This window comes from Primulina eburnea, chromosome 12 (genome assembly GCF_022965805.1).
Source record: "Primulina eburnea isolate SZY01 chromosome 12, ASM2296580v1, whole genome shotgun sequence".
Taxonomy (NCBI): domain Eukaryota; kingdom Viridiplantae; phylum Streptophyta; class Magnoliopsida; order Lamiales; family Gesneriaceae; genus Primulina; species Primulina eburnea.
The window spans coordinates 3,661,041-3,684,024 of NC_133112.1; the positions used below are offsets into that span (position 1 = coordinate 3,661,041).

The window sequence follows — 22,984 nt, forward strand, 5'->3', positions numbered from 1 at the left end:
GTTCTGCATCGATATGACGAAATGGCAGCGGGAAAAATGGGAACTTTTCCGCGAAGAGTTTACCCTTGTATTCGAGTCTGCCGCCTTTTCCCATTCGTGCTACGTAAGTTTCGTAACTGCATATTTCCCTCGGAAATACATAAAAACTTTTTAATTAATTTTAATATTAAACATGGGAGAAAACAAAAAGAGTGTTCGAATAAATAATGATTTAAGAATTGTTAATTTCGTATCAATAGCAGATATTAATCTTAATCATGATTATTTTTTATTCTGATAAGGATAATCATCTATCTGCTATCAATAAAAAAATTTATTTTTGTTGTTTCTTACTAATCTCATAAATCACAAGGACTTCAATGAAATATTGGATCCACAAACCAACTTTATTCATGAAAAAAATATTATTTTTTATGTCAAAAATATTAGTTTTGTTGTGTATTTAAACCGAATCAACTCGTATATGAATATAAATCCTTGATATACTCAAAGCAAAACTTCTATAATATCGTCTCATGAGTCTATTTTATAATCTATATCTTTAATATGATGTTATTCGTAAAAATATATTATTTTTTATATCATAAACCAACATAAAATTGTTCAATAATTATAATATTTCAGGCCACAAAATTATAATTATTTATGCCAGATATCGACCATTACTAGATTTATTGTGAATGGGCCCATTGGGCCAACATTACAGGATTATGGTAAAAACATTAAAAAAACAAAAAAAAATTAAATAGGTTAAGTGAACACGGATTGTTTCACCCTGTCTGTGCAGGTAGAGATGTGTATTCGGTCGGTTCGATCAACCGAACCGAATTTTATTTTGATATCCGAAATGATCGAATTAATTTTAATAACCGATCATAAATTAATCGAATTAACTGTTTTTTTTAAATAAAATTAAATATAAAAACATTAACAATATTATAAATTATATAATAAATCTATTTTTTAAAAAAATTTAATTTATTATTCGGTTATTTCGATTAACCGATTTTTTTTTTACGAAAACCGAATTAACCGAATTAACCGATTTTTTTAAACTTTCAAAACTGAATTTTTGAAATAACCGAACCGAATTTTCGAATTGACTCGATTCGGTCGGTTATTTCAGTTTAACCGAGATTTTGCTCACCTCTAAGTGCAGACAGTGCCTACATGGGCCATACGTGGAGTGATCCGGACCCATCTCTCTATAAAAAAAATAAAAAATTGACTCAGAAAAATTCGAGCCGTGGAATCGACCCTTACGAGCACTGTCAGACAGTGATAAGGTCGAGTTAACCAGTGAACACTCAGCCTGCCTTTTGGCCCGCTGCCGTCTACCACGGCTGTGGAAAAACCCTCCCGGTGCCGTTGAAATTTGTGCAATCAAGTCGAAAGGCTGTCAAAAGGCTGCAGTTTGAGGTAAAATTCGTTAATTTATGTAATGATTTGTTTGTTAATCGAAGGTTTGTTGTTCATTGTAATCCAAATCACATCAAATTCGTTCAATTTTAATAGGATTTCATTTACTGAAACAAAATCTCGTCCCTTTAAATATGATATCTGTATTGTAAAATCGTGCTAATGTACACTTAAAAATGAAAATTTTATTTTCAAATCTCCTCAAGTCCTATGATATATAGGGCTGCTAAACAGAGGGTTAATTATTCTTCCCGTTTATTATGAACTGCTGGTTAATTTGCATAGATTCGATCAACAAGTGTATTCTTGTTTGAAGAAAAATGGGGACGAAAGCTAAGAAGAGAATGATCGCCAAGAATTGAAGAAGGCCGCTGCTGATATCTCTGCTTCGAAAAAGGAAACACGTGATTTCCTGGTATGCTACTGTTTGTCAATTTATTAGAGCCGATTAGTAAGTTGCTGTGAGAACCCGAATTTCCAGCAAAAGCATTTCAGTAAGCAATGCAAAATTTCCAGCAGAAGATAATATTCAGAAGCTGGTACTTTTCCAGCAGACATGTATTTTCCAGCAGCAGTAGTAGAAGAAGAACGAAAAATCAGCAGCAGCAGAAGAGCGAGAAAGAAGCAGCAGTCAGTTACTGATTCAGCTCAGACTTGTAACTGAAGCATTAACATGGAATAAAGGCTGTTAATGTCAGATTATGGCCATTAATTGGAAACGTAACAGTCAGATTGTGGCCTATAAATAACACCCTCAAGTCTCTGAAATGAGTTACACAAGCTTTGAGATTATCACTTAAATTTCGAGTTAAGAAAGAGTGCCTTTGTCAAGCAGCAAAATCCAGTAGCGAGAACAGCCAAATTCCAGTAGACTTCAACCGAAACTTTAAGCAAATTACGGTAAGTGGGCTTATATGTAAATATCTTGAAATCCGTTTGATAATTCTGTTTTAAAGTTCAGTTTCTGTATGATTTCTGATATATGATTTTGAAGCACTGAAACTCCCTAGTGAACTAATGGTAGGAATATATATTCTGAACATTTCTGAATTCTGATTCTGATTCTGATTCTGATTTTGGCCTCACCCCTTAGAGGAGAGAACATATAGGGGACTGATATCAGTTTAGCCATGAAATTCACTAACGTGCTCAGTGCTTACTAATTCTGAATTTTGTTCTGTAATTCTTGAATTCTGATTACTGTTCTGAAAACAAGAGTTCTCTGTATATTATTGTATTTGTGTTTCTGTTGAAAACGATTTCGAAAACTGGGAGTTATTCCCGCCCCTGCTTACTGAGTGACAATCATATCACTCACCCACCAAACCCATCTCAGATAAGAACGAGGAAGAGTTGATAGAAGAAGAGGAGCAACGTCAGTTTTGGGGCTGGTGATGAAGATCGTTGTTCTTAGTTCTGATTTATGTTTTATTTTCCGCTGCATATGTTCAGACAATGATTATTATGAATAAAAGACGGGTTTCTGAAATTCTGTACTTCTGAGGCTTGTTGTTTTCGAATGAATATTGAGAGCAACGCCGGTGTCAACCAACCCCCATCCCGGGGCGTGACAGTTGCGAGTTGTAAACGTGTTTTTGACTTTTTGTTTGGAAAAATTAGCCGCTAGAGGGTGGTCCAGCGAGGGATATTCTGAAAACTGAAGATAAAGAGAAGAAAGCAACCGTCTTGTATATTGGAAGAATCCCACATGGATTTTATGAGAATGAGATGGAAGGTATTGGTTTTTCGTTTTTGTAGCAGATGTATTTGTCGAATTCTTGAATTGACTTCAGCAGTGTTTGTTTTGTGTTGCATTACCCTCAAGTATGTGTGGATTTTCAGGTTTTTTCAAGCAGGTTGGTTCTGTCAAGCGGCTTAGAATTGCGAGGAATAGAAAGGTCGGTTTTTTGTTGCTGTATTTTGTATTTACTTTTGCGGATCCGAAACTTTGATTCCAGTATGATAGCTCTTCATCAGTTTTTGAGCTTTGTTGGTAATGTTGCATGCCATCAACAAGAGAATTTTGTGTCCATAATGATTTACTTTTCTATCTTACATTACAGACCGGAAAGTCAAAGCATTTTGGATTCATTGAGTTCCAGTCTCCAGAGGTTGATTTTGTGCAAAGATATTATAATCTAACTTCCTTGGGATGTGCTTTTCATTCTCTGAGTTTCATTCTTTTCTTTTCAACTGCAGGTTGCCCAAGTTGTTGCCGATTGCATGCATAATTATTTAATGTACGAGCATTTGTTGCAAGTGAGTCTTAGTTCCCCAGGAACGGGTTCATCCACAAATGTGAGTAATAACTTTGCAGTCCCCTTATTATGCTATTGCCTGGTCATCCCATTTTCTGCAACCCATACTTGGGGATATCTTATTTTTACATGAATAAATGGATAATCCCTGTAGTATATGATAACATGGGCATGATATTGGAATTGAACTATCTTACGATGGGTCAACCGTCAACGCTTAAACTAGGTATCCTTTTACTGGTAAAGATGTAAATTTCGAAGGCTCGCTGAATTGGTAATTGAATGTGACTCAACTGTTTCAGATGGAAAGGCGTGAACCGCTCCTACAAACCCTTGGATTGGGTTCAGATCGAGCGGAGACGTCAAGATAAGGTGTAAACTTAATTTGAACATATTATGCATTTTGTTGAAAGATAGATGTACGGTTTGTCAAAGCACAAATCTTACGCAAAACAAAACACTTCTAAACTCCGAATATTCGTTACGTTTGAAGTCCTTTGCTGGATTATTATGTCCCTGGCATAGATACCTATACTTTGAAGTCTTTGTGCTTACTCAACTATTCTATTTGATCAAATAAATTAACCTGTGTCTTAAGTGTTTGATTTCTAATTTTTAACTGGATGATTTGACACTTGACTCTTTCAGGTGTAGGCCTCCAAAGTGTTCCGAAGAAGATTAGTTTGATTTTCGAATAGATATTGTGAGCCGTTCTTTTACGCTACCATAACCTTGATCTGTCTTTGAAAACCGGATTATCATCTTGTCAAACGGGAATATCGTCGAACAGAAATCGAATATGTTGCTTATTCAACTTCATATATGTTGTTTTGGATGGAGACAAGCTTCATTTGTTTTTCTAAAACGTGATTTTGGAGGTGTAGGGATTTCAAACAGCCCAGGTTCTATTTGAAGCGTGTATCAACTATACGATGGTTATATTTAATTTCTCAATTTTGTAGATGTGGTCGTTTACTGTGTTTATTTAGATGTAATTTTTCTGTTATATTCGATTCTACTTTGGCTAAACTTGTTGGATATTGACCATGAACTGCAACGTCGATGCCCCTTCATAAGCGGACATAAGTTTTAAAGTGACCCACAGCCACAAAACCGAGTTTCATTGTTCTTTGGTGTAGTACGTTGATTTCACACATTTTCACATCACTCGTGTAACTTGCAAGAAGTAGACATAATTCGTATTTGTGTAAACCGGGATGCAACCGACCCTACACGAAATTGAAACAAAATGGGAAGTTGTTTGATTTTGATTTGACCCACCCTTTTTTCATTTTATATTTTTACAAGTAGCCACATTTTTACTAAAATTATTGATCAATATTTTTTTATTTATTTTTGCACAAAAATTATTGATTAAATTGAGAAAAAAGTGTGTGCAACTTTTTTAGAGATTATTCCAACAAATTCTCAATGAATACCGTTCGTCCATTCCCACGAAAAAAATGAAATACACCGCTGATAATATATTAATCGCACGCTATTAATTTTTACGAAATAATAATAATAATAAAATGAAAGGGGAAAAGTGTAGATGGAAAATCAAAGCAGAGTAATGAGAACGAAGATGAGAAGAGCAGCGACGAGGGTATACTTGAGAGCGGCGATCAAGATGGCCGCCGATATCACGAACAGCTGCCACAGAACCTGCACGCTGGCCCACGTCAGAAGCCCAGTCAATCCAACGGCCACGATGTTGTCCGGATTCGGGTCCAGCAGCAGTTCCGCCCACCTCAGATTGAATCTGGGCAGCTCGTTCTCCACCTTCTCTTCCTCCCCGTTGCTCGATTTTTCATGTTGGAACCCCATTCTTGCCTTCTTTTTCCTTGTTCCCATTTTCTGCATAAATTCGGAACTGTTTTCTGGTGTAGAGATTTAGGAGTTGGGATTGGGACTTTGGGGTTAACGGTGAATGAAAATTATGGGTTTGAGGTGGAAGAATCGCGATTACAGTGTTGAATTTGGAGGGAACGTGGAGGATTGGGAAAGATCTAAACCCTAACATTGCTTGTTCCTGATCAACCGTAGTGTCAGACTCAGCGTATTATTGGTTTTTTTTAATTAAAAAAATATAGATAACAAAAAATTGTAACAAAATATGGGAAAAAATTATTAATAACCTGAAGGGCCCAGGGCTTCGGTCCCTCTTTTTAATTTTTTTTCTCCCAAATTTCTTAACTTATATATTTTTTATTATTGATAAAATATATAAAACTTTAATTTTTTAAATAGTACTATTAATTTATACATATATTAAATAATTAAGATTATTACAATTTGAAAACTTATAAAACAAAAACTACTAAAATTAGGAAAAAACTAAAAAGTGTTGTGATATAATTTCGAACATAGATGATTATGTTGATAGATTTTCTATTAAGATTGAAATGTCAATCTTAATATCTCAATCTATCTATACACATATATGTATTATATCATTGTATTCTATAAATAAAGATTCTCAGCTTATTTCGGAGTTTATTATTTGAACTTCATTTCTCTCATCTCCTCTCTTTTCTTATTAAATTTATAACATGTTATCTGTAACAATGCTTTTCTTTTAAGTTGTTATTCTAAAGAGCGCTACTCGCTATTAAAAAATTTTAATGTTATATTGATGCTATTGGTTATAATTTTTTAATATTCCTGAAGTGACACAACACGATTTTATATTGATACTTAGCAAGATTCAAGATTAGTATACCAATGTTCTTGAAAAGAATTTATTTGAAATTAGATATGTAGTCAGATGTGTGATTCATGATCTAAATAATGTCTATATTCTTGAAGAGTATTAGACTTGGAATTTAAATTTTTAAAATCGATCTATCAATATTTCTGAAAAATATTGATATAATATGTAATATTATCAATTTACTGAAGAATATCGATCTCAACATTCATCAATATTGATGATGAATTTCAAAATCAGATATAAGATATGTTAATATTCTCGATGAATATTAAATTAATATCAATATTCGAAATACTTAGTTACGCCCTAGATTCTGCTCTACTAAATTTGAGTTTAGAACATGTCATTTCAATGCAAATTTTCGTCCTCTTAGACTCTGATTCAGACCTTGACTTTTGAATATGATTTGTAGAATTTTCAGTTGGCTCTTTAACCGTCTTGGCGGCTAGTCATTTGAATCAACAGACTATAATATATTATTTTAAAAAAACATATGCTCACCTGATGTTTAGCTTTGCTGATTTCAGCATCTAAAACTTCCAACTTGAACAAGAGAAACTATTCACTTGAGTAGATATGTTAGAAACACAATAACAAATTTTATTATCATCAAAATCAAACAGGCAATAACTTAAAGATACTGAGCTATGCTTGCAACACGAGGAAATATTCAGATTAGACTATTTATGTCTTTTGTATGAATTTTTTCAAACGGTCTTTCATGATAATGTTTTAATGAGATGATTAGCTTGAAGTAAGAGATGTCATACTCTTTTTTCTTCATTGGTTTTTGTCCAACTGTGTTTTTCTAATAAGGTTTTAATGAGACGCATCTATTGTCAAGAGAACATACAAGGAGAAGTATCTATTATTGTATTTTTTTTATTCCCGCAAGTTTTTCTCACTGGGCTTTATTGTCAATGTTTTAGCGATGCAACACCTGACTCAAGTATCAATCGTTGTATTTTTTTTTCCTTCGCTCGAGTTTTTCCCACTGAATTTTATTGTCAATGTTTTAGCGAAGAAACACCCGACTTTCCATGAAGCTTCAAATTAACATTCATCTTTCCAAATGAAATATTCAACGAAGTAGTTGCTACATAGATAATCATGTAAGGGAGAGTCTTATGATATTATTTTTGATTATAGGTGATTATGTGGATAGATTTTCTATTAAGACTGATATTTCAATATTTGTATATATATATTTGTATTCTAATATTTTATCTTATAAATAAGGATCATTCTCAGTTATGAATAAAAATAGTTCTAAGTTTATTGTCTGAACTCACATTTCTCTCATCTATTTTTTTAAAAATTTACAACACCGAGTATATATTGGATCGGAAAAATATCAATCTAACAAAATTTATTATGTTGTACAGAAAACTATAAACAGGCATAATATGTATATATTTGCATGTATGAATGAATAAAGTTGATGGCAAAAGTGGTCCTAACACGGAATTAATGAGACGTGGATTCAATCAATGTAGTTTAAGTTTTGGACTTCAATATAATGTAGTGAACCATGGACCCATTCTGTATCTTCTATTTTACTTCCCCAAGAGGGTCTAATTTTCCTCGATATTTGCGATATTTTTCCGTGTAAATAAAATCTTGAAATCTCGCCAGTGACCCGTAATAATGCGAGACAAGCATGAAAACATAAAAATAAATATCCCGTATATTTATAGAGAGTGTTTGCAAAATATTATATTTTTTTTTGTAAAAACTTATTAAATTTATAGATTATGAAGAAATGATGAAAAATTGGAGGTAATTAATTTATAGTTTGTCTTATTTTTTCTTTAAATAAGATTTGTACAAATAACCTGCCATTGTTTATTATCACAATTCTAGGTAAATTTAACTATATGAAGTCATGGTCTAATTGTCGACTAGCCTAAAGAGCGAGTCTCATGTGAGACCGTCTCACGCATCTTAATCTGTGAGACGGGTCAACCCTATCCATATTCACAATAAAAAAGTAATACTCTTAGCATAAAAAATAATATTTTTTCATGGATAATCCAAATAAGAGATCCGTCTCACGAATATGACCCGTGAGACCGTTCTCACACAAGTTTTTGCCTAACCGAAAACATCATCTTATCAAACGAAATACATAGTTTTACTATATTATAATAGTATTTTTTATATTTTTTTTATCTACTACCATTTCATTTTCAAAATTTTATAGATTTTATTTTAAAATTGAAATACTACTTCATGATCTTTATTTTTTTAAGAAACACACACATCGCATTTACCACAATCCACTGTGACAAAAACTTGTGCGAAACGGGTCTCACGAGTTATATTTTGTGAGATAGATCTTTTATTTGGGTCCTCCATAAAAAATATTACTTTTCATTGATAAGAATATTACTTTTTTATTGTGAATATCGATGAGTTGACCGTCTCATAAATAAAAATCCGTTAGATCGTCTTATAAGAAAAGTACTCATCCACTAATACAAAATAGTGTTTTCTTATAATTTTTAAAATGTCCAAAATTTTAATCTTATTTCTTTATTCCCTTGTTTTTTTAATGAACAATTAAAATTATGTGTAAAAAAAAAAAATCAACGAAGTACGGTGAGTTGAAATGTCACTAGTCAGCCGTACTTCTGGCAAGCCAGGGATGCTTTGAAGTTCCTTCGCATACTAAAAATTCCACTCTGATAAAAAAAATATAAAAAATAGAAGGATTCAAGTATTCAACTTTCCATTAGCAGCTCCCCATTTGGTATCAGTAATTGAAATTTCCAGCAAATTTGTAAATTGGGAAACTTCCCCGAAAAGAACCATTCCCAGCCCAATAAAAAAATCGTGTCAGAAAACAGGAGATTAAATTAAAAGTTTTCTCGTAGTAATTTACATAAAACATTGTACAATGTGACATTATCAAGTGTAATTGATATGTTAGTTATCCCACGTCGCTTGGATAAAACATATTAGAGTTATATATATGGTCTTGGACAATCCTCCCATCTTGAGCTAGTTTTTGAGATTGAGTTAAATCCAAGTTCCAATCTTAACATGATATTAGAGCACAGATTCCACTGTTATGTGTTGACTACCAATAGTTGAGTCACATGTTCTGCCATTAATTGGGTCATCTGTAAACTTCACGCATTGTGTGTTAGTTGTCTCACATCAGACAAATAAAATATTTGTGAGTTGTATATATGATCTTGGACAATCTTGCCCTTTGAACTAGTTTTTGGGGTTGAGTTAAGTACAAATTTCAATTTTAACATGATAGATAATACGAGGACTATAACATATTAGGTCGACCTCCTCAAATTTAAAATCTTGGCGTCGGTTTTGGCAGACGAGCTATCAGATTGTGTGTTATTATTTCAAGCGCCATCACCTATTACACCTGATAATGTGTGCTAAACATGTTGATTATAGGAATGCGATTTGTCAAATAAATTGTAATATAAATGCGCTATGGTTAAATCCATTATATTAATTGAATACGATTAACATATTTAAACACATAATTAAATTATTTATGATAAAAAAAAGAACGTCTCAACCGTCACAACCATTAAAATTTAATATTCTATGTGAAAAAATATTATTTTGGAATAAAAACAACATATTCTACTGATAAATACTGAAAATTCTTTTGAATTTTTCCTCCCATGTAAATATGTAATAGTTACTGATAAATAAAATGTTCGAACCTCTATGAGGAAAACTCACATGATTAATTGTATTAATTAGTATCAAAATCACTGTAATTTCTTAATAAGGATACAAAGTAAGGTTTTATTTGGAGTTGGAAATACTTTTCAAGGAAGGCTTTTCTTTGGATTAGACAAACTACATTTAAATTCAAGAAGTTAGTAGATTTTTTTTGACATTTACGGATTGAATATTTTTATAAAAATATTAATAAAAAAAACTTTTTATGATATTATCATATGATGAATCAATTTCGTAAAATTGATATCCTAATTAATATATATTCTAAGGGCAAAAACTTGTGTGAGATGGATCACGAGTCGCATTTTGTGAGACAGATATCTTATTTGGATCATCAATGAAAAATATTACTTTTTATGCTAATATCATTATGTTTTATTGTACACATCAATAAAATTAACACATCTCAGTGATAAAGATTCATGAGAGAAAAGTTAAGATTTAAAAAAATTAATTTTTACTATAAATATAAGTCAAGTATTAAATTCTCTTCAAGAAAACAAAAGGTTGCAGTAAAAAGATTTGGCAGTGCAAATTAAATGATCGACGAAAGTGGTTGGGAGAGATTTATTAATAACTCCCAACCGCTTCTCTTTCCGCCATATTCCACTTGCCACCCAACTTATTTCGCAGTCCACTGCCATGGATTCTGCTTAAATTCAGTGAAAAATGGTACATTTTTACATACCGAGTAGCAGCATTTAAAGCCAATGTCTTTTATTGTTGAAAATTTTCAATAGCTTTAATTGATCCTGCCTGTAACTTCTAGCTTTTTCTCTGTTGATAAACTCCCATTCCAGTTTCCAGCACCTGGCGTCTTCATCTCATCAATGGATTCCCTCTCGTCTTCCCCGCTTTCTCCTTACTACCATCTCATTTTCACGGCTTCGGCTTTCTTTCTCTCCGGTTTGATTTTCTTGGTTATGTATAAGTCCAAGTCCAAGTCCAAGGCCAAGAAGCTGAACTTGCCACCGGGCCCGCCGGGATGGCCGGTCGTGGGCAACCTGTTTCAGGTGGCCGGGTCGGGGAAGCAGTTCTTTCAATACGTTCGCGACCTTTTACCTGAATATGGTCCCATATTTACTTTGAAAATGGGGACAAGAACCATGATTATAATCAGCAGTGCTGATTTAGCTTACGAAGCTTTGATTGTGAAAGGTCAGATCTTTGCCAGCCGGCCGAGGGAAAACCCAACGAGGACAATCTTCAGTTGCAACAAATTCACCGTCAATGCCAGCCTCTACGGCCCTGTGTGGAGATCCTTGCGGCGGAACTTGGTGCAGAACGGGCTTAGCGCCTCCAGGCTGAAAGAATTCCGAAACGCAAGAGAGATGGCAATGGAGAAGCTCATCGACAGGCTGAAGAATGAAGCAGTGGCCAACAATGGCGCAGTTTGGGTTCTCAGAAACGCGCGATTCGCCGTGTTCTGTATACTCTTATCCATGTGCTTTGGGGTCGAAATGGACGAGGAAATGATCGAGAAAGTGGATCAAATGATGAAAACTGTGCTGATAGTTCTCGATCCAAGATTGGACGATTACTTACCCCTTTTAAGCCCATTTTTCTCCAAACAGAGGAAAAGGGTACACGAAGTGAGGCAACAACAGATCGAAACTCTAGTCCCGCTAATCGAGAAGCGCCGCCAAGCAATTCGAAACCCAGAATTGCACAAAAACGCCGCTTCATTTTCATACCTCGACACCCTCTTCGACCTCAAAATCGAGGACCGCAAATCATCTCCGTCGAACGCGGAGCTCGTGACCCTCTGCTCCGAGTTCTTGAACGGCGGCACCGATACCACCGGCACAGCCATCGAATGGGCTGTGGCTAGACTCATCGAGAACCCCAAAATCCAATCAAGATTGTACGAGGAGATCAAGTCCACAGTCGGAGAAAACAAGAAAGTGGACGAGAAAGATATCGAAAAGATGCCGTATCTCAACGCTGTCGTAAAGGAGCTCTTGCGCAAGCACCCCCCAACCTATTTTGCACTAACTCATGCAGTTACCGAACCCGCCAAGCTAGCCGGGTATGATATCCCAACGAGTGCAAATGTTGAGTTCTTCACACCGGGTATCTCGGAGGATCCGAAGCTATGGTCCGACCCAGAGAAATTCGACCCCGACAGATTCTTTTCGGGCCGAGAGGAGGCCGATATAACAGGCGTAACAGGTGTAAAGATGATGCCTTTCGGCGTCGGGCGTAGGATCTGCCCCGGTTTGAGCATGGCCACGGTCCACGTGAATTTGATGTTGGCCCGAATGGTGCAAGAATTCGAGTGGTCGGGTTACCCGGATGAAAATGGTAAATTGGATCTTAGTGAGAAGCTGGCGTTCACGGTTGTGATGAAAAATAGCCTGAGGGCCCATATCAAGCCAAGGGCACAATAGGTAATTCATGTGTTAGGTATGTGTCCTAATCCATATGTTTGTTGTGTATTTTAAAGACTAATTTTGGGTAAGAAGATATTTCATTAATTTGTAAGTGTTTCGGAGGGGTGCCAATAATAAACACATATATAATTTGTGACTTTGTGTTTCTGTTTATTTATATAAAATATAATTGTACCCAAAAATTTGCCTTTATCTTATCTGGCTCTGATACTATATTCAAAGAATAAGTACGAGGGTCTCGCGAATCTTTATTTTTGAGATGGGTCAACTCTAGCGATATTCACAATAAAAAAGTAATACTCTTAACATAAAAAGTAATATTTTCTCATGGATGACTCAAATAATAAATCCGTCTAACAAAATATGACCTGTAAGACCGTCTTATACAAATTTTTGCCTCAAGATTTAGATTTTGTTCAAGTTCACGTATTCCACTCTAAAAGACTTGATCCCGATATTTAACAATCTAATTGTAAACATACATGTTAATGATAATATAAAATTTTATTGTACTGGACATATTAGAAATAAGATCAGCTTGGGGAAAAGGTGAACGAAAAATTAACTCTATGAATTTAATTCTATGAGAAAATTTTATGGGTTCAATCATATATCGAATCGAACCATGGCAAAAACTTATGTGAGACGGTCTTACGGGTCGTATTTGTGAGATATATATCTTATTTGGTTTATCAATGAAAAATTATTATTTTTTATGCTAAGAGTATTACTTTTTATTGTGAATATTAGTAATATTGACCCGTCTCACAGATTAAGATCCGTGAGATGATCTCACATGAAACCAACTCTTGAAACATGTATGACCCTATGATTCTGCATATGCATAAATGCATATATTATATATGGTTGGACTTTGAGTATATATTTTTATTGTTAAGATTTCATTGTACTTAACATTATGTCATATCACGAATTAATTATACTAAACAAATATCTTATTTGGATAATTTATGAAAAAATATTATTTTTTATGTCAAAAATATTATTTATTATTATAAATATGAACACGATTGACTTATTTCTCCGATAAATATATGTGAGATCGTTTCAAAATAGACTTATTATTTATTTTTGAAATCATGATCAATTTATTTTCACTTACCTCTTTTTAGTTAAAGTCCGTGAAATTCATCTGAATTGGCACTGCTTGACACCACAAAAAAAAAAGATGTATTTTAGAAAATTTGTAATTTTAGTCCTATAAATTTATTTGTTTTATATTTTACTTGTATGTGTTCGGTTTTGTTCCAGTAATTCGATTTTTTTTATTTTGGTCATTTTTTAGTCTTATATAGGTAATATGACGAGAATAAAATTTATATTAAATACGTTAAAAATAATCTAAGAAAAAACAAAAAGAAATGCTCGACATTTTGAAAATTTTGGTGCCATTTGCTTTATTTTTCTCATTTTTTTGTTTAGCTTTATTTGGGGGTGATAGTGAAATAAATAAAAGATGAAAGAATAACATCAAGGACTTTCGAGCAGTTTAACTTTTAGGATAATTAATTAATAATGCTTAAAAATATAATAATTAAATTAGATTCTATTAATATTATTCAAAATATCGAATATTCCTCGTATTGTTTAACATGTCAAGAAATTGACGCATTGTTTCCAAATATAGCTGCGTTTATGCGCGTATTTTTCAATACGAACTCGAGCTCAAATTATTTTAATTCATCATTTTCAAATCCAAGTCGAGCCCATAAATTTTTTTTTTTTTTTAAAAAGCAAATCTTTAACCAGTACTCTCTACCTGCTTGTATTACATCATTAATGAAACTGTTGCAAAATATCCTTACCAAAATTAAAGCAAAAAAATTACAATCATAAAAAGAGAGCGAATCTAATAAGAATAGAACCGGGAATTTAATCGATGATGGGGAAAGGAAGAAGAAGAAGAAGATCACAAAATAAATATATATTTTTCGTTCATTTGAAAAACACAGTAGCACACTAGGATCGTAGTGCAGCTGAAAAATGGCTCGACCTCACGGATTCGATGGGCTATCGACTTTCAAATTTACTGAATCTTTATCCGACCGATCACGATGGGTCGAGACTGTGCCACCAACTCTTGGATCAGGAACACCTCCCTCCTGGATTGGGGAAGTCGAACGAGCGTCGTTGGATCTCAAAGAGCAACCATGCTCATGTAACATGCAATGACAGCGATATTCATTGATGGATTGCATGGTATACTGGGACCGGATAGCAGAACTAAACATCGGTTGCATATACCACTTTCGTTCGGGTAGCTCCCGAAGAGAAATTCTACATATAGGGCATGTGAAGTGCTGGTGCAGCCATATGTCAATACACGTAGCATGAAATAAGTGTCCACAGACTGGTAGGATGCGTAGCGTATCCTCATTGTGGTATTCGGATAAGCAGACAGTGCACCTGAGGCAAATTTTTTTATCTGGCATTAAAAGGGTGACCAGAAGACAACAGACTGGTAGGATGCACAGTGTATCCTCATTTTTTAGCACTAATGATATACATTACATTTCAAGGATAATCGAGACTAGTGTTTAGGCCAGTTCAACTGGAACTGCACCGAGTTCTGGTCCAGTTGAACGGCTGAACCTATCAATTTCATAGGATCAATGCTTAAAAAGGAGTCCATAACATAAGACAGCAAACAGAAGATACTAATACTACATAGTCAATTACAAAAATTCAAATAAAAGCTCCGTTTCTAGTTTGTATCTATCGAGTGTTGGGAAGGGGGTTTTTTCCATCCTCGTTTTATCCACAAAGTGACTTTACCAGTATCTTCCCAAATGAAATTTGTTTAGCACTCTTGTGCAAAACAAGTTAACGAGCCAAAAATGAAGCCAAGAAAAGAACTTAATAAAGAATAGGAGATGCATTTGCCACAGAAGCCTAAAAAACATCAGGTAATCATAGGACCTCACCTGTTCTAAAGGAAAGAGTTTATTAACATGTGTAAAAGTAAATTTCGTGAAAATTGTGATATTATGGTTGCACTCTTTGGGATGTTGATTTGAAATCCAAGAAACAAAGAATGGTTTGAAATCCAAAGGCAACAATCAGGCACCCTTGGTTTGTGAGATTACATAATCAATAAACAAAAGAGCCAGGAGGATAAAGCTACTTTGGGAAAGCCAGTTTTATGAAAACTGTATGGTCTCTGCAAAGACTACTAAGAAGATTAAAGTGTAAGAATGTTACTCAGACAGCTGTCTTTAACTTTTAAGAAGATCATCTTGGGCCCTTTTTCAATACATGACCACCTCCAACATTCTGAACACAAAAGTTGCAAGTGCGCGCAGGAAATATGAAAAGTATCATGTTACTAAAAGAAAACGAGACTCTGCAGCCGAGGGATAAGGGATGCAGCAACAAGAGGAGATTATTCTTTAATAGAGGTAAGGGAACAATTAAAAATGCCTGGATACAAACACAGGGCCAGACTGATTAAAATATGCTTAACTTGGAAACTAACAAAAACAGAGGGAAAATGCTCACGTCTTCTGAATCATATAGGCTATAGCCAACACTTACGCTTGAAAGTATTTTAAATCTAATTTTCTTCGCAATAAAGGTGAATTTATGTGAAAAGGGCAGTATAAACTTACACTAAGAAGAGGAGCAAAAGGACAACCCCAAAAAAATTTCCAAAATTACCCATTAAAACATCATTTTTTTAATTCCATCGCACCTTTTGTTAAATAGTGTGTAAACGTGTACACGTCTTTTACATATTGCAGTTGGTTAGTAGCTTAATTAGTCAGGATATAAATAGCTTGACTTTTGTACTCAAAACACAATTTCTGGAAATACATTTTATTTTCCTCTTCTTCTCATATTTGCTCTATGAACGAGAAGCTTAACTGCTTCAATGGCAGATCATTGCTTCTCTTTAACATGGTATCAGAGCTGATCTCTTCCGCCTCTGATTGAATCTGTCCATGGCGGCGCATCCAACCAATTTTAGCTTCAGTGATCCCTTCTATTTGCATCCATCTGATGCCCCTGGAGCTTCGCTTGTCTCCGATCCCTTAATTGGTACAGAGAACTATGGAGTTTGGAGTAGGGCAATACTCTTAGCACTGCGAGCGAAAAATAAGCTAGGTTTCATCAATGGATCCTGTCGCAAGCCGGCTGATAATCATCCTACTCTCCATCAATGGGAGCGATGTAACGCAATTGTTCTCTCATGGTTAATGAGCTCGGTTTCGAAGGATATTTTCAGCGGGATCATATATTGCACTGAAGCCTCCGCGGTTTGGACAGATCTAAAGGAAAGATTTGATAAAATTTGTGGATCGAGAGTTTTTTCTCTTCATCGTGAAATTTCACATATTTCACAAGGTTCTTCATCAGTTTCTGTGTATTTTTCAACCTTGAAGAAGCTATGGGATGAGTATTCTTCTCTGGTTACGCTTCCTTCGTGCGGATGTGCGACTGCTAAGGCATATCTTGATCATGATCAACATCAACGCCTTCTACAATTTCTAATGGGATTGAATGAGACGTATGGACATGTTCGTAGTCAAATTCTGATGCTAGATCCCTTGCCATCTGTCAATCAAGCATATTCCATTGTTAGTCAAGAGGAATCGCATCGTGCAGCTCTTTCTTCTCACTTGAATACTGAGTTACATGCTGCTGCTTTTTATTCTTCTTCGTATAAAAAGGTGGATTCAGTTAAATGCGAGCACTGCAACATTCTAGGCCATACAAAGGATCAATGCTTTCGGTTGGTTGGCTATCCTCCTGGTCACAAATTGCACAGGAAGTTTCCTCAATCTAAGAACTATAAGTTCACTCAGTTCACTCAAAAACCTTCGAAATTTTCTGCTCATAATAGTGTCAATACCACGGCTGATCCTTGCAGTGTCTCTGATGAATCCAAAGCTGTTCCTCATATGGCTCATACCTTCACTGATGCCCAATATCAGCAACTGTTACGGCTGCTTGATCAACCTAAGTCCAATCCAGAGGCTACAATTAATTTGGCAGGTAAATTTACTAGCCTGATGACAGTTTCAAAGGACACTGATTGGATATTAGACACTGGGGCAAATGCTCACATTACAGGTACTTCAAGTGTTTTGCAATCTCCTCAGCCGTGTGCTTCATCCTCTGATTCGGTCAGGCTGCCGAATGGTAACATTACCCCTATTCTCTCATATGGCTCAGTTCAACTTTCCCCTTCTTGTAACCTATCCAAAGTTCTTTTTGTTCCTGATTTTAGCTTTAATCTTTTATCCATTTCTCAATTCACCAGAGATCATAAATGCTTTGTTGTCTTCTATCCAAATTTCTGTTTATTTCAGGACCTCTTCACTGGGAAGATCATGGGGATTGGTAGACAAAAGCATGGTTTATACTATCTTGATCGATTCCATAGCTGTATAGCAACACCTATTCAATCAAATGTGCATTCTAGGTGTAATCTGAATTTTCATTCTTGCGTTTTTTCTGCTAGTATAACTGATGACATTGATCTATGGCATAAAAGATTTGGGCATTTGTCTGTTTCTCGGTTATATTGCTTACCTTTTATTAAAAGTAAATCTTCTTTATCTCATTGTTCAGTTTGTCCACTGGCCAAACAAACCAGACGTCCCTTTCCCATTCGAGAACACTCACAATCAACTCATGTTTTTCAACTCCTTCACATAGATATATGGGGTCCTTTTCGAACACCTACTCATAATGATGCTCGATATTTTCTTACCCTGGTTGATGACTTCTCGAGATGCACGTGGGTTTTTCTCTTACATTTTAAATCTGATACATTCCAGTGTTTAAAACAATTCTTTACCTTTGTATCTACCCAATTTAATCGAAAAGTTCAGACTGTTCGCACTGATAATGCCACCGATTTCTTCAATAATGATTGCCGATTATTATTCACATCCTTAGGGATTCTTCACCAAAGCTCATGTCCCTATACTCCCCAACAAAATCGTTTAGTCGAACGAAAACATCGCCACATACTTAACATAGCTCGAGCCCTTAAATTCCAAGCATCCATTCCTGATCCTTATTGGGGAGAATGTGTATTACATGCTGCATACCTGATTAACAGGATTCCTACTCCATTATTATCAAATAAGACACCCTTCGAGGTCTTGTTTGACAGACTCCCTTCATTCACTCACATTAGAGTTTTTGGTTGCCTATGTTATGCTTCAAATCTTAAGCCACATGATAAATTTGATGTCCGTGCCAAACCATATGTTTTTATGGGTTATCCTATCCAACACAAAGGCTACAAGCTTTTTGATATTTCTACAAAACAGTTTATTGTGTCTCGAGATGTCGTCTTCCATGAGGATATATTTCCTTTTTCCTCAATGATTTCTCCATCCTCTGTTTTTCCTCCTTCAACCTCTTTATTTCTGGAAGATCCTTGCCATCATCAAACCACTGATCTTCCTCCAGCAGCTATTACATCTTCTACCTCCCCTGACCTTGTTTCTTCCATTCCACTCCGCAAGTCCACTAGATCTTCACGACCTCCTATCTGGACCCATGATTATGTATGTTCCAATCTTTCATCCAGTTCTACAGTTCATAGCATTTCTGATTACCTCACTTATGACAAAATATCACCCTCTTATCGGTCATTTCTTGCTTCCATATCTAATCTCACCGAACCCAAGTCCTATCAAGAGGCAGCTTCTGATCCACTTTGGCGTGATGCCATGGCTCAGGAGATTGCTGCCTTGGACACCAATCGTACATGGGATATTGTTCCCTTACCTCCCGGGAAGAAACCAATTGGTTGCCGGTGGGTTTACAAAATCAAATACAAAGCGGATGGAAGCATTGATCGTTACAAAGCTCGCCTTGTTGCCAAGGGTTACACCCAACAATATGGTATCGATTATGAGGATACCTTTTCTCCTGTGGCTAAGATTGTTACTGTTCGTTGTCTCTTATCCATGGCAGCTGCACGCAACAGGAATTTACATCAAATGGATGTGACTAATGCGTTCTTGCAAGGTGATTTACAGGAAGAAATTTATATGACCATTCCTCAAGGTTTTGAAAGGAAGCAAAGGAACTATGCTTGCAAACTTCTCAAATCTCTATATGGTTTGAAGCAGGCATCTCGCCAATGGAACTCTAAATTTTCCCTTGCACTAATTGCAGCAGGTTTTACGCAGTCCATGCATGACAATTCTATGTTTTTCCAGAAACGTGGGACTTTAATCACTTTGTTGTTAGTTTATGTGGATGACATTGTCATTACTGGTGATGACTCTGTTGCTATTGACAAACTCAAAGCCTATCTTCATGCAACTTTTGACATCAAGGATCTCGGCTCCTTGAAGTATTTCTTGGGCATTGAAGTAGCTCGATCCAAAGCTGGTCTTTGTTTGAATCAACGCAAATATGCGTTAGAATTACTGTCAGAATTTGGAATGTCTGGTTGCAAACCGTTTGATACACCTATGGAACAACATTTAAAGCTTACAACTCTCGCATTTGATAGTTCAAAGTCTGTGACATGTTCTACTTCTGAGATTGATCCCCTTCTCAGTGACCCATCTCATTATCAACGCCTTGTTGGTCGTCTTATATATCTTACTATCACCAGGCCTGACATTTGTTTTGCTGTCCATATTCTGAGTCAGTTCATGCACTGTCCAAAGAAATCTCACTTGCAGGCTGCTTTTCGTGTTCTTGGATATATTAAAAAGACTCCTGGTCTGGGCATTTTCCTCTCAGCTACTAATGATCTCCACTTGTCTGCCTTTTGTGATTCCGACTGGGCATCTTGTCCTATGAGCCGTAAGTCTACAACCGGTTATGTTATTCAACTGGGCTCCTCCACTGTCTCTTGGAAGACTAAGAAACAGAACACGGTATCACGTTCTTCCGCTGAAGCCGAATACCGTTCGATGGCTACTGCTGTATGTGAAGTTGTTTGGCTTCGTGGTCTTCTTAATGATATGGGGTTATATATTGATCAAGCTACACCCCTGTTTTGTGACAACAATTCTGCTATACATCTTGCGGCCAACCCTATGTTTCATGAACGAACGAAGCATATAGAAATTGATTGTCATTTTATTAGAGAAAAGCTTCGCAACAATGTGATCCGCCCTACACATATTTCCACAAAGTTGCAACCAGCGGATGTCTTTACTAAGCCGTTGGGATCTGATCAGCATCAATTTTTGATATCCAAGCTTGCACTCCTCAACATCTTACAAGCTTGAGGGGGGCTGTTAAATAGTGTGTAAACGTGTACACGTCTTTTACATATTGCAGTTGGTTAGTAGCTTAATTAGTCAGGATATAAATAGCTTGACTTTTGTACTCAAAACACAATTTCTGGAAATACTTTTTATTTTCCTCTTCTTCTCATATTTGCTCTATGAACGAGAAGCTTAACTGCTTCAATGGCAGATCATTGCTTCTCTTTAACACCTTTTTTTTGGAGGAACCACGACACACCGTGAACCGAAAATAAGTAATAAAATGTTCTTAATAAAATTCTTCCTGTTTAGCAGAAAATTTTCGTGTAAACTCACTGGATCATAGAAGATTGACAAACTTACAGAGCATTTTCTGTCGAGGATAAGCACAATTCTCCATACTTTTTCACCGGAAATTTAGATACCTCGAGAGGCTCAAGACAGTGAAGACCACGCTCCAACTGTATAAAGGTCAGATAAACAATCCTTTAGATCTGAGTTACAAGTGGTTCAAAGTAAAGACAAATCAGGATTCTCGTGTGTCATTACTCTATGACAAGACACACACCCAAGGATCAAGTAACAACAACAAAATTGACAACAGAATGCTAGTGTCTTGATGTGGTTATCAACATGGTACAAGTAGGTGTACCAGCCTGTAATAAGGATGTGATAGTGACTGTGTGGACTGACTGGAGTGACTAGCAGGGGGCAATTGCCACCTCTAAAAAATGCTAGAACACGAGAAGACTTCAGTAATTGCTTGAGCAAACAAACAGAGAATAAGCAGGTGACAAACTTCAGATTCTAAACACGTTATATGAGCCAAAAACAAAACAGCCTCAATTCAAGGAAAGAATATCTAGTGTCATGCTGCGTGCACGACGTAGTGGAGCCAAAGTTAATTTTCTGGATCCCACTGAACATGGTGGTTGAGGTAGACTCCAACTCGACATGTACATAGAGCAGGCACAAGTTACACAGAAAGGGTGAAAATTTTGACCCGTACCAGCGGTTCATAAGGTAATAAGTCTGATTGGGAGCAAATACTAGCTTGTCAACAAAAATCACAAGTATCCAAAAGAGTCACATAGAATACATGACCAAGCTTTAACAACCCAGTATAAATACAAAATGCAGCTACACAGAAACAAAAGACATTGTCTTAACACATTATTGGAAAAACAGGTGAATCAAAATCCGCATCCAAATGAAATTCCAGAGAACAAAAAGTAGTGAAAACAAGTTCTTACGATGCCAACTTCAGATCTAGAAGCCCTGGCTAATGTCCGCGTCGACGCAGTCAAATATATCCGAGCCCAAATGAGCCTTGTGCACACAAATACAATAAACAAAGTACTCACCGCAAATCCAATCACTGTCATCACCAAATTAATACCTGAAGATATCATTTTTTTCCTCCTTTTCTTAATTTCTTTGTCCACGATAACGACCAAATTCTAATGTCGTCCCTACTTTCTATATTTCTCAATGCCTCACAATGAAAATTCCAAGAGAAATCCAACTACTGTAATGATTTACATTACAGCAAAAAACCCTTCTCGGGAAACCAATCTTTCAATCATAAAAGCGTAAAAGACTGCATCTTTGACCGTCGGTCCTAATTTTGTCCGTTCTAAAACAAGAAAAAATCAGATCTTTGTTCTGTTCCTCCACCTTCCCTCCCTGTGACGAGTGCAGGAGCATGTAATATTTTAAATGGCGGCAGAATATAATCCTTGATGGAAGTGGGGTGAAGCAAAGTTTAAAGGGTGACCCACGTTGGGAAAGAGAAGCCACAGAGGGATAAAGATTCAGCTTTGAAAATTCGATTCTCAGAAGCAGGAATTAAGATAAATTAGAAGTAGAAGTTTAATAAGGTTGCAAAGGACGCATGTTCTATCTTCGTAAGACACTCGATCTATTTCACATGCAGTGACAATCCGTCTTTCTAAAAAATTGATGTGAGACGGTTTTACGGATCAATTTAATGGATCGAATATTTTATTTAGGTCAAAATGAAAAATATTACTTTTATGCTAAAAGTATTACTTTCATTGTGAATATCGATAGAGTTGACCAGTCTCACAGATAAAAAATCGTGATATCGTCTCAAAAAACTTAATCTCAATATTTAAAATAAAAAGTAAAATTTTTCATGATTTAATCAGATCAAATATTTGGATTACAAATTAATATGTGATATTATCAAATGATAATTTGCAATGCTTGTATTATATGTTGGATTTATATATATGTTGGTAG

At 35.6% G+C, this 22,984-nt stretch overlaps 2 protein-coding genes and 1 long non-coding RNA gene across 3 annotated transcripts; 2 read left to right on the forward strand and 1 right to left on the reverse strand.

The window, feature by feature from the left end:
- The first annotated feature begins 1,739 nt into the window (after positions 1-1,739).
- LOC140807418 (uncharacterized RNA-binding protein C1827.05c-like) lies at positions 1,740-4,159 on the forward strand. Its single transcript, XM_073164254.1, is given in 8 exon segments — positions 1,740-1,773; positions 1,776-1,834; positions 3,040-3,154; positions 3,262-3,317; positions 3,483-3,530; positions 3,619-3,684; positions 3,686-3,717; positions 3,980-4,159. Coding segments are annotated over 8 exon segments (486 nt in total). The 3' UTR covers positions 4,056-4,159.
- Positions 4,160-10,722: 6,563 nt separating this feature from the next.
- LOC140807314 (cytochrome P450 77A2-like) lies at positions 10,723-12,642 on the forward strand. Its single transcript, XM_073164114.1, has one exon. The coding sequence runs from the start codon at positions 10,944-10,946 to the stop codon at positions 12,501-12,503; it is 1,560 nt and encodes a 519-aa protein (XP_073020215.1). The 5' UTR covers positions 10,723-10,943; the 3' UTR covers positions 12,504-12,642.
- A 1,646-nt stretch (positions 12,643-14,288) lies between these two features.
- Positions 14,289-22,583, reverse strand: LOC140808434 (uncharacterized). The gene is made up of 3 exons (XR_012112877.1): positions 21,973-22,583; positions 21,083-21,180; positions 14,289-14,933 (listed from the first exon to the last, which is right to left on the reverse strand). It is a non-coding gene; the product is annotated as an uncharacterized lncRNA (long non-coding RNA).
- Between the last annotated feature and the right edge of the window lie 401 nt (positions 22,584-22,984).